This window comes from Garra rufa, chromosome 6, assembly GCF_049309525.1.
Source record: "Garra rufa chromosome 6, GarRuf1.0, whole genome shotgun sequence".
Classification (NCBI taxonomy): Eukaryota; Metazoa; Chordata; class Actinopteri; order Cypriniformes; family Cyprinidae; genus Garra; species Garra rufa.
Genome location: NC_133366.1, coordinates 51,812,491 through 51,825,013, shown reverse-complemented (window position 1 = coordinate 51,825,013; position 12,523 = coordinate 51,812,491). Strand labels below are relative to the sequence as shown.

Below are 12,523 nucleotides of genomic sequence, written 5' to 3'. Positions count from 1 at the left end.
TAACATTTAACAAGAGGACACAAGATAAAGAAAATATACAACATATAATTCCTTTTGAAAAAAAAACAGATATACAAGATATACATCTGTTTTAAGATCAGTAAAGTTAATTGTTTATACTCGTATTTAATTTATTCAAATAAACTGCATATTCTCTTAATATTTTTAAATCTCGCTTCAAAACGTATTTCTTTAGATTTTATATTATTTTGAGTGTTTCAATTGCATGTTTGCTTTTTTGCTTATTGTATCATTTTATATTGTGTATTTTGATGTTTTATTTATGTAAAACGCTTTGAAGTAACATTTAAAGGCGCTAAATATTATTATTATTATTAACACACAAATGAAACATTTTTACAATATTATGTCCATGACAGCTGTAGTAATTAGAAGATTTTCTTTGCATGAAAGTTGTTGAAGCTGCATGTGTTTCCAGAGCTGAAGTGCAGCTGTAGTCATGAGTGTTGAGCAGCTGTGTTAGTGCTCCATCTGCTGGACAGACAGTGAAACACTCCTCTGTGTCTCTCCAGAGAGTTCATCAACAGTCTGCGTCTGTATCGTGCGTTCTACGGCGGCCTGGCCGACCAGCTGTGTGTGAGCGACCTGGCCTCTGGAGACGGACTGGACTGCTGGAACGGAGCTCATGTGGCCAGGTAGACATCTCAAATCTTCTGCACATCTTCTGCCTCTCGTTTCTTCTGCCTGCAGCTGCAATTATTCATCAACTTGTCCGTAAGCGTCGCATAAATCATGAAGCTTTGGTTCTGTCAGATATCTTTAGGTGTGAATAATGACCAAGATCTCATTTGCAGAAGTAGTAGCTTATACACATGTCTGTACTTGCTGTTTAGGATTTTTATTTTTTTTTGCCATATGTGACCCTGGACCACAAAACCAGTCATAAGGTTAAATTTTACAAAACTGAGATGTATACATCATATGAAAGCTCAATAAATAAGCTTTCTATTGATGCATGGTTTGTTAGGATAGGACAATATTTGGCCGAGATACATCTATTTGAAAATCTGGAATCTGAGGGTGCAAAAAAATCTAAATACTGAGAAAATCACCTTTAAAGTTGTCCAAATGAAGTTCTTAACAATGCATATTACCAATCAAAAATTACATTTTGATATATTTATAGTAGGAATTTTTCAAAAAATCTTCATGGAACATGATCTTTACTTAATTTCCTAATAATTTTTGCCATAAAAGAAAAATCAATAATTTTGACCCATACTATGCATTTTTGGCTATTGCTACAAATATACCCCAGCGACTTAAGACTGGTTTTGTGGTCCAGGGTCACATATATTAATGCATCTCTATTCAGCTTGTTTGTGATTTCTGCACATTTAAATCACTTTAGTTGATTGTTGGAGAAATCAACTCATTCCTGATGAAATCTTTGAAGATTTGAGCTATGAACCATCTTTGATAAAGACATTTCAGGGTGACTTACCTGTAATTAATGTACTGCAAGTTCACAATTCTTTATTCTGCTTAGTATGCTGTATTTTTAGGGAGGATGGATCAGTGTAGATTTGAAACCTTTTCTGCCTTACCTTGACTAGCCATTATAGTGCACTTAATTAAATTTTTGAAGTTTTGCTTATTTCCAGTAAACACATGCACATTTATTTATTTATTTATTCATTTTCATTTATTTTAATTAAGATACTTTTTATTAAATATTTTTTACTTTGTATAAATGAGGTAAAAAAAGGTAATTTATTATATATTTGTCAAATAATGAGTTTGTTCAGACCGTTTTATTAAAATAAAAATACATTTTTTTAATTAATAATAATGCAATTACTTATAAAATACTACTTGTTTTTAATATAATTATTAATTAAAACAAAAAAACTAAAAGTAAAAAGTGACAATACATAACATTATATTTATCCAATAATAATAATAATAATAAAGTTTTAATAATATATAAATAATAAAATAATTGATATAATATTATTTGTTTATATAAAATATGTATTGTTTTATTATATAATATAGACAGTTTAACAGTAAATGTTTTGTTTTTAATAATAATAAAAAAAAATCATATAATTATTTAGAAAATGATTTCTTTTCTGAGTCAAACTATTAGCTTGTAGCTGTTTAATTATGGTTAGAAAAGTTTATTAATAATAAATTATTTCTATGATAATAATAATAATAATAACAACAACAACAACAACAATAATAATAATTTTAATAATAATTGTTTATCTTGAAGTAAAATATTGTTATTCAGACTATTTTATTATAATAAAAATAAACATAAATAATAATACAATTATTTATAAAATACTACTTGTTTTTAATACAATTATTATTAAAACAAAAAAAAGTAAAAAGTGAAAATAAATAGCACTATATTTACCCAATAATATAATTATATAAATAAAAAAATAATTGATTATATAAAATATATATGATTTTGAAAATGTTTTTTAAATGTTTTGTTCATTTTTTTATGTTTTTAAAAACTACTAGTCTGTAGCTGTTTAATTGTGATTAGACAAGTTAAATAATAATAATAATAAATATAGCTGCAAGCAGCAATTAAGGGGCCAAGCACTAAAAGGGGAAAATGAGGAGCTAAGGATGGCAGGAACAGCAGACCAACTGCAACAATATGTAAAAAGAAGCCATTTTAGGATGATTTTAGTCAAAACAACAGAAAAATGATGTAGAACGCCTACTGATGTGATTTAATGGCTTATTACGTTTGACCAACAGGTGGCACTGCTACCAAATTGATGTGGTGTAATCAGGAAGTTTGGCCAACTGTGGCATAATTGGTATCTATGTTGTCAGCATGAGCCAAGGAATATTTTGACACTAGTTTCATTACAGTTATTAGCATTTTTGGAAATTTTATAATTAGTAGTTAATGAATGGTTTATTACTCTTGACCAATAGGTGGCGCTGCTACCAAATTGATGTGGTGTAATCAGTGTGAGGTGATAATGCCACATACAAAATTTGGTGCAAATATCTCAAATCTTTGCAGAGATACAGCTTCAGATGCGCTTTGGCATCTTTCCAGCAAATTCGTTGATGCGTTAAATGAAAACGGTTTCGGATATCAACATGAAATCCATAACTTTCTGCCAGCATGGTCTGAAGATGATCCGAGTCAAATTTGGTGAAAATCAGACTAACGGTCTAGGAGGAGTTCGAAAAAGTAGGTTTTCAACATTAATCAAAATGGCGGAGAGGAAGTAATGCCAATCTTGGCATAATTGGTATCAATGTTCTCGGCCTGACCCAAGGAATATTTTGAGATCTTTCATTACAATAAGATTTGAGACTTTCACTACATTAAGCCATTTTTCTCAGAAGTTATTAGCATTATTCTAAATTTCATTATGACTTTTGACCAGAAGGTGGCGCTGCCATCATACTTTTTGAGCACTGTCAGGGCTTGGTGCTGAAGAAACTAACTAGTTTCGTAATGATACGTCAATGCGTTCGTAAAATATAGCATTTTATAACAAAATTCAAAATGGCTGACGCCCAAAATGGCTGACATGGGAAAATTGGATATGGTTCGACTCGGCATGCTCCTCCGAATCTAACGGGATGAGTTTCGAGATTTTTGGCCAAAGCACTGAGAAGTTATAAGCAAAAATAGCCAATTTTCATATCTCCTGACCACTAGGTGGCACTGTGATGAAACACTGCAGGTAGCCTCAGGTCATGCTTCTTATAACACACACCAAGTTTGGTCTCAATACAACAAACCGTTGTGGAGATATGGCCTCGCATCCATTTTTGCACGCTTTTCGTAGAATTAATTAGCGCGTTATTCAAGAACAGTTTGACTAATCAACTTGAATTCCATAGCTTTTTACCAGCATGGTCTGAAGATGATCTGAGCCAATTTTGGTGAAAATCAGACAAACCGTCTAGGACGTGTTCGAAAAAGTAGGTTTTACAAACAATTAATTATAGAAAAAAAACTAAACCTTACGATTTTTGAATTTTGGTTATTCGACTCGGCATGACCCAAGGAGTCAGGGAAAACAAGAATTTTGATTTTGTGGTTTACGGTTCAAAAGTTATTAGCAAAAAGAAAGTGCAACTTTGGACAAGTGGTGGCACTAGAGAGTTTGAGTTAGAGACTCCAAATTGGCTATGGTGACATTTCAGACTGTCCTCTATCAGTGTGCCAAATTATACAACTTTCCCGCAAGCGGTTCTATGGGCTGCCATAGACTTCAAGAGCGGAAGAATAATAATAAGAAGAAATCCATCGCACCTTCGGTGTTTGGCCCCTAATAATAATAATGTTTAATTCTGAAGTAAAATGTCTTTATTCAGATCATTTTATTATAATAAAATAAACGTTTTTATAAATAATAATACAATTATTTATAAAATACTACTTGTTTTTAATATCATTATTATTAAAACGAAAAAGTTAAAGTAAAAAGTGAAAATATATATCATTATATTTACACAATAATATTATATATATATATATATATATATATATATATATATATATATATATATATATATATATCAAATAATCGATATATTATTATTTATGTTTATATAAAATATATATTATTTTATTATACAATACAGACCAGTTTCACAGTAAATGTTTTGTTCATTTCATATGTTATTTATTTCTGAGGCAAACTATTAGCCTGTAGCTGTTTAATTATGATTAGAAAAGTTTAATAATAATAATAATAATAATAATAATATTAATAATTGTTTTTTTTTATTATTCAGATTATTCAGACCTCAGTAAAAAGCTATAAAATATAAAATATACTGAGTTTTAATCACCCAATAAAAATAATAAGTTATATTTGGTAGAATAATACATATTTTATTATAATAAAATAAAATAATATTGTTTCTTTTATATTTTTATTTGTTAATGGTAAACTATTGGCTGGTAATGGTTTAAAATGATTCAAAATTATTATTATTATTATTATTGTTGTTGATTTTGTTGTTGTTATTATTAATGATATTATTAGGGGCCAAGCACCGAAGGTGCGAAGGCACCTATTGTATCCGTTAGAATTCTTATTATTATTATTATTCCGCCGCAAGTCTATGGCAGCCCATAGAACCGCTTGCGGGAAAGTTGTATAATTTGGCACACTGATAGAGGACCGTCCCAACATTAACCATAGCTAGTTTGGAGTCTCTAACTCAAACTCTCTAGCGCCACCACTTGTCCAAACTTTCACTTTCTTTTTGCTAATAACTTTTGAAACGTAAGCCACAAAATCAAAATTCCAATTTTCCCTGAATCCTTGGGTCATGCCGAGTCGAATGAACACCTAATTTCAAAAATCGTAAGGATTAGTTTTTTTTCTATAATTAATTGTTTGTAAAACCTACTTTTTCGAACTCGTCCTAGACGGTTTGTCTGATTTACACCAAAATTGGCTCAGATCATCTTCAGACCATGCAGGCAAAAAGTTATGGAATTCAAATCGATTGGACAAACCGTACTCGAATAATGCGCTAATTAATTCTACGAAAAGCGTTCAAAAATGGAAGTGAGGCCATATCTCCGCTACGCTTTGGAATATTGAGACCAAACTTGGTGTGTGTTGTAACAAGCATGACTTGAGGCTACCTGGAGTGTTTCGTCACAGTGCCACCTAGTGGTCAGGAGATATTAAAAATGGCTATTTTTGCTTATAACTTCTCAGTGATTTGGCCAAAAATCTCGAAACTCATTCCGTTAGATTCAGAGGAGCATGCCGAGTCGAACCATATCCAATGTTCCCATTTCAGCCATTTTGGGTGTCTGCCATTTTGAATTTAGCATTAAAATGCTGTATCTTGAGAACGGATTAACGTATCGTTTCGACAATAATTACAAAAATGTTCGGCACCATGCCCTGAATGTACATAAAAATTTTGGGGCCAGCACCACCTTGTGGTCAAAAGTTATAACGAAATTTCGAAAAATGCTAACAACTTCTGAAAAAAATGGCTTATTGTAATAAAAGTGATCTCAAAATATTCCTTGGGTCAGGCCGAGAACATTGATACCAATTATGCCAAAATTGGCCCAACTTCCTGTTCGCCATTTTGATGAATGTAGAAAACCTACTTTTTCGAACTCCTCCTAGACCGTTAGTCGGATTTTCACCAAATTTGACTCGGATCATCTTCAGACCATGCTGACAAAAAGTTATGGATTTCGTGTCGATATTCAAAACCGTTTTCATTTAACGCATCAATGAATTTGCAGGTAAGATGCCAAAGTGCATCGGAAGCTGTATCTCTGCAAAGCTTTGAGATATTTGCACCAAATTTGGTATGTGGCATTAACACCTCACACTGATTACACCACAGCAATTTGGTAGCAGCGCCACCTATTGGTCAAGAGTAATGAAGCATTCATTAACCATTAGTTTTAAAATGAACAAAAATGCTAATAACTGTAGATAGCATTAGCCTATTGTAATGCAACTAGTCTCAAAATATTCCTTGGGTCATGCCGACAACATAGATACCAATGCTACAGTTGGCCAAACTCCTTGTCCGCCATTTTGATTTATGTTGAAAACCTACTTTTTCGAACTAGTCCTAGACCGTTTGTCCGATTTTCACCAAAATCGAGTCAGATCATCTTCAGACTGTGCTGACAAAAAGTTATGGATTTCATGTTGATAGTTGAAACAGTTTTCGTAGAGCACCTCTTTAAATTTTAGGCTTGATGTGAAAATGACTCTAAGGCTATATCTTTGGAAAACTTTGACATAATGACACCAAACTTTGTGTGAACGTTTGTCATCTCACACTTAACACACCACATCGATTTGATAACAGCGCCACCTATTGGTCAAACCTAATAAGCCATTAAATCATATCAGTAGGCGTTCTACATCATTTTTCTGTCGTTTTGACTAAAATCATCCTAAAATGGCTTCTTTTTACTTATTGTTGCAGTTGGTCTGCTGTTCCTGCCATCCTTAGCTCCTCATTTTCCGCTTTGAGTGCTTGGCCCCGTAATTGCTGCTTGCAGCTATATTTATTATTATTATTATTATTGTTTGTTTTATTTATTTTTTTTAGATGGCATTTCTGCTATTATCCAACAAACCCCTAGAGAAGCTGAAATTCTGAGTTTCAGTTTATAATCGAAACATTTTTTCTATTTTTTTTTTTTTTTATGGAAAGTTTAACCTTGAAGTTAAATTAAAATTAATCTATGGCCGCTTGTCGTTGCACAGTCTGTATGGAGACTCGTGTGAGGTTTCCACCTGTGTAATTAATGAGTTTATACGGTGTTGGTCTCTGTTGGCATTTTTCCCACTCACCATAAACAGCTTTATAAGTGACAAGGCAGCTGTTCGTGGATCCGCAGCATCCTCCCGTTTCCCTCTCCTCTGGTCTCCTCCCCCCTCGTCCAATCCGTCTCCTCGCGCTGCTATCTCACCTGGCCTGTCAGCGCCTCAACACTCCCATAAATTCATCGCCGGTGGTATTTCCTCCCAACCGTCATCCGCTGTCAGCGCTGCCAGATGGCAGGTGGGACCATATTTCAAGAGGAGAGGTGAGGCGGGACGGGTTATTGTCCACCAGTAAACGCTGACGGGACGAGGTGAGGTGGAGACAGATGGTAATTACTGCGTGAGGCGCTCTCTAGTGGACACTGACCTTTTCAAATAAACCCCAGCTTTAAAGGATAACTATTGCCAAAATGCAACCTGGGCTGTTTTTTTTTTTTTTTACTGTAAATGAGACAATCTTGCCACTGTTGCCAGTCAAGAAGTTTGTCTCATTTACAGTAAAAAAAAAAAATAAAACAGCCCAGGTTGCATTTTGGCAAGTTATCCTTTAAGTGGAAATTAGGCAACCACATCAAAGTAATTATTATTTGCTAATTGATTCAAATCTGTTGTTTTTGCAATTTAAATGGTAATTTCATTGATGTTTGTGCAGAATTGATCAGCTTGTTATTTATTAAAATAAATAAGGGTGCGCTCTCGAAAATGTTTGTAAATTAAGACTGATTTTCGCCTAATTTAAATTAACAAAACAGTACAAAAAAGGAGTATTTATAGTTACGCAGCTAATAGCTAAAGGTTTGCTTCAGAAAAACTAAACAAAAAAATGTACTGTCAAATAATAATAATAAAAACAATAATCATTTAGATCATTTTTACTTTTAAACTGGTAGTATAAAAATTGCTTGTGCGCACATATATATATATATTAGTGGTGGGCATAGATTAATTTTTTTAATCTAGATTAATCTAGATTAAAATGGCTAATTTAAATTCTGCTGAAGGCATTCAGAATATGTGTGCTACCCAAATAATGACTAAAAGTAAGTCTTCGAGAACGGGCCAGGTGGCGCATTAGACCAGGCGCTCATCTCCTGTTTCCAAAATGCATTACAAACTGCTTGACAATTGCATTTACAACACAATTAACTATACAAACTTGTGTAACCAAGTACTTCTGCGCAAAAGGCTGTACGACGTGCGCGTTCCCGTAAAATACACAGGCGCGCGGGTATGGATAGCCTATCTGCGTGCATAGTCTTCCAATAAACTGCGTTGCTTTTAGAAGCGTCAATTCAGTTGTTGCATATAGTATAATGTCTTTATTTCGGGATTATCAAAGTAAATTATAACTCAAACTTGAGATTTTACTGGGCCACAGCAGATTTTCACTGGGGCACGTGCCCCAGTAAAAAGGGTCTAGCAACGCACGCACCTGCCCTGAAGCGGCTTCATAACTGCATCCATGTCTGCGCGTCTCATTTGATGTGGTCATTTCACAGAAGTTGAAGACTTGTTCTCGCCCCCTACAGTGCAATTCAACTAGATATACGTCATCCGCGCTAAAATATCAAGGTGAAAGTCATCATATCTTGCGTAGTTTAGACCCAGCTCCCAACCCAACTTTGAGAATAGATTAACGGCGATATTTTTTTTATCGCGCGATATGAGTCTCACGTTAACGCAGCACGTTAACGCCGATAACGGCCCACCACTAATATATATATATATATTTTTTTGTAATATTTTGTATAATATATTGCTTGTGCACATATATAGATATTAAATAAGATTTTGTATAATATATATTATTTTATGTATGTATTTATATATAAAAAAATATATATATCATTTTTTCCCCTTTTTTACAGTAATAAAACTGAATAAATTAAAGTAGATAATGTCACAATGTAAAAAAAATCAATAAATACATTTTTTAATGTAAAATTATAGTTAGAAAATTACATTAAACATACTATCCTATTTATTTAAATATGTATATTTTTAATTTAAATAATATTAAATAATTAAATAAAATTGTTAAATAAATAAAATGTTAAAATTTGATTTATTAAATTACAGGTTAAAAAAATTAAACAAACTAAACTAAAACAGCGCATTGTCAAATAATAATAATAATAATAATATGTCTAATACTATAATATAGAAAAAAAGATTATGCTAAAAAAATTTTTTATTTTTAAATATTTTTTATGATTTAAATAATTTTAAATAATTAAATAAAATGTACTTGGTAAAAATGAAATTGTAAAATGTCATATGATTATGAGATTTTGTTAGTAATAAGTTTAAGAATTAAATAAAGATTACTTGTTGAATTGTAATAAAAATTACATTTAACAAACTAAACTAAAACAATGTATTGTCAAATTCCATTTTTAGATACAAATTTTTACAAATAATAAAAAAAGATATATATTCCGTTTATTTTTACATATATTGTAATAATTTTAAATGATAAAATTAAAATTACTTGTTAAAATGTAATTAAAAAATTACATTTGTATGATTATGCTAAAAATACTCAAAAAACAAAAAAAATTAAATTATTACTCGTTTTTACCTGGTTTTTAATAATTTGCTTTAAATAAATGAACACGAATAGATGAAGGCCAAGGAAGCAAGTAAACTATTATAAAGACTTTGAAGTTGGCGGGTTTAATCCAAGTGTAATGGAGAAATGTAGCGGTCTTTGTTTTACCGTGGTAAATGGCCCAGTTGTCTTACTCCATACTGACTTTGTCACAGCGGTCTACTTCTGTACGGCAGCCTCATCCTCCATCGTACCTCAGGCCACCGCTTTTAGCGCTCAGCCCACCGGAGGTAACGGTGATAAATAACCGCACAGCCCCAGGCCCCCCGTCTGCCAGCACAGAGGGATAAAAAGGACAAATAAAACAGGATGGAGGGCGACAGACTGATTTAGCAAGGCCATTCGGGCCTGAAACGAGCCGAATGGGTCCTGGTCACTTTGAAAGGGCCACGGTGCATGTCCGAGAGCGGGACAAAATGACCACCGGCAATTAGGATGAACGACCAGAGCTGTAGCTTTGATAAATAAGAGCAGACGCAGCACGAAAGGTGAACGTGTGACCTTAATGTTATTTAAGGAAAGTTCACTCATTAGGGATGTAATGAAAACAGAAGGCTTCGTTTTTGGTATTCTGTTGATGAAAACAATTACCATGAAAACATATCTGGGTCAAATTTCACCTCAAACTGGGGTCAAATATGCTCTTGATTTATGTATATATGCATTTATTTATTTAATATATTTTATAAATGGAGTTTCTGAAACTCAAAACATTAAATGATAAATTAATGAAAATAATAGATTAAAATAATAAATAGATTGTAAATAAAAAAATAGATTGTAAATAATAAATTAAATTAAATAGTAAATTATATTATATGTGCTATATATTATTATTGTTATTATATTATATATTATATTAAATATATTAAAATATATATGTATATGTAAATTCTAAATTATTATTATTATTATTATTATTATTATTATTATATGTTAAATTAAAAATATTCAATTAATACAATGTGAATTAAATTATTTATTTATTTATTTAAATAGATTTGGAGCATTGCATGTGGTACAGTTTGCTTGTTGTGGTTATAATTCGTGTTTATGATAAACCAAAGATAATTTTTCACTAAGTGGACTATGCATTACGATTCTGAAACTGTTAAATAAAATAAAATGAAACAAAATTATTAAATTAAATTAAATTTTTTTAATTTAAAATATTCAATTATTAAAAGTAATAAAAAATGATTTATTTATTTAGATTTTGAGCATCTTGTTGTGGTTATAATTTATGTTTAGGATAAACCAAAGATAATTTTTCACTTTGTGGACTTTTCATAAAGTTTCTGAAACTAACTGAAACATAAAAAATATTTTTAAACAATTAAAAAAATATATTTAAACAAATACTTTTATAATAATAAATGCTAAATTAATAATATAAAAATTTTATTTAAAATAATATATTTATTTATTATTTAAGCAATTAAAACGTAGTGTAAATTTTTTTTTTTTTTTTAATATAATATTTAATGTTTTATAATGAAATATTTGTATACTACCTTACTACCTATTATATTTTAATCAAACCTGAACAACTTTCCCCTAGATACAGTATTGTATTAATGACATATGTCTGTTTGGACAAATGCTTCAGGTATAATAATGTGACCTTGTAGAATATTAGTACATGCTACTGTCTGTAAATAAAAAATAAATATAAAAACAATCATTAATCAACCTGCAATTTCAGGTTAACCTTGCAGATGCTGCAGATTTGAGCTCTGGTTCAATTAGACTGTAGATTTAGTTTGCAAACTTAGTATTCAACTACATTTTTACATTTTCTATAGAAAAGTGTTTTGAGTGGCTGTGTAGGAATGTGTAGGAATGAGATGTTTTGATGCTGGTCTGCTCTGAATGGTTGTTAGGGTGTTGCTATGCTGAGTGTTTTTAGTGTAGTGTGGTGTCTACATGATTTCTAGGGCATTCTGAGTGTTTTCCTCAATCGTTAGAAATGTGTTGTGCAGCCATATTGCCTTGAGTAGCCTCCAGTCGCCAACTAAACTCTTCTATGGATCTTACGGAGTTATTTATGATGTGTATAAAAGTGAAAATTGTAAACTCAGGATCCGGTCTCAAGAACATTTCATGTTCCTTGTGTTCGGCTTCTGAGAAAACGCATGAAAGATTCTGGCAGACCCTTCCTCAGGCTGACATGGACCTTTGTCAGCAGGACGGCTGCTGTCCCAGCAGGGTGTCCTGGCAGGCTTTGTCCTTCTGAGATGTGTGCATTACAGGAGAGAGAAGCACAGTAACTTACTCCTGTAGTGGTCAAGTGTACAAACGTTTGCTTTAGGCGTTTGCAGACTACAGGCGGCTATGATGGAGAATTTGACGGATATGAAGGTTTACATTATTTTTTTTTTTTTTTTGCAGGCCAGAATGGATATATATGTATATTATTTATTTATTTATTTCAGACATTTAATTTAATAATTTAATTTAATTTAATTTAATTATTTTTAGATCATAATAACTGAGAATACCAATCCTCTAATTTAATTGTTTGTTTATTTATTAATTATTCATTGCCATAAATGGCATTTTCAGGTCTCTTTTAAGGCTCTTATTTAATATTTTTCTAACTATATTAGGCCCATAGGGG

The 12,523-nt window shown here is 31.6% G+C and overlaps 1 protein-coding gene across 1 annotated transcript in view; it reads left to right on the top strand.

Annotated features, from left to right (window-relative positions):
- The window catches only part of LOC141336974 (glypican-5-like), a 164,670-nt gene extending 152,531 nt beyond the window's left edge, over positions 1 to 12,139 (top strand). The window contains exons 5-8 of the mRNA XM_073842694.1: positions 534 to 656; positions 7,329 to 7,555; positions 10,059 to 10,133; positions 11,985 to 12,139. Coding sequence (XP_073698795.1) covers positions 534 to 656; positions 7,329 to 7,555; positions 10,059 to 10,133; positions 11,985 to 12,139 — 580 coding nt within the window. The remainder of the gene's footprint in view (positions 1 to 533; positions 657 to 7,328; positions 7,556 to 10,058; positions 10,134 to 11,984) is intronic.
- Positions 12,140 to 12,523: the final 384 nt, after the last annotated feature.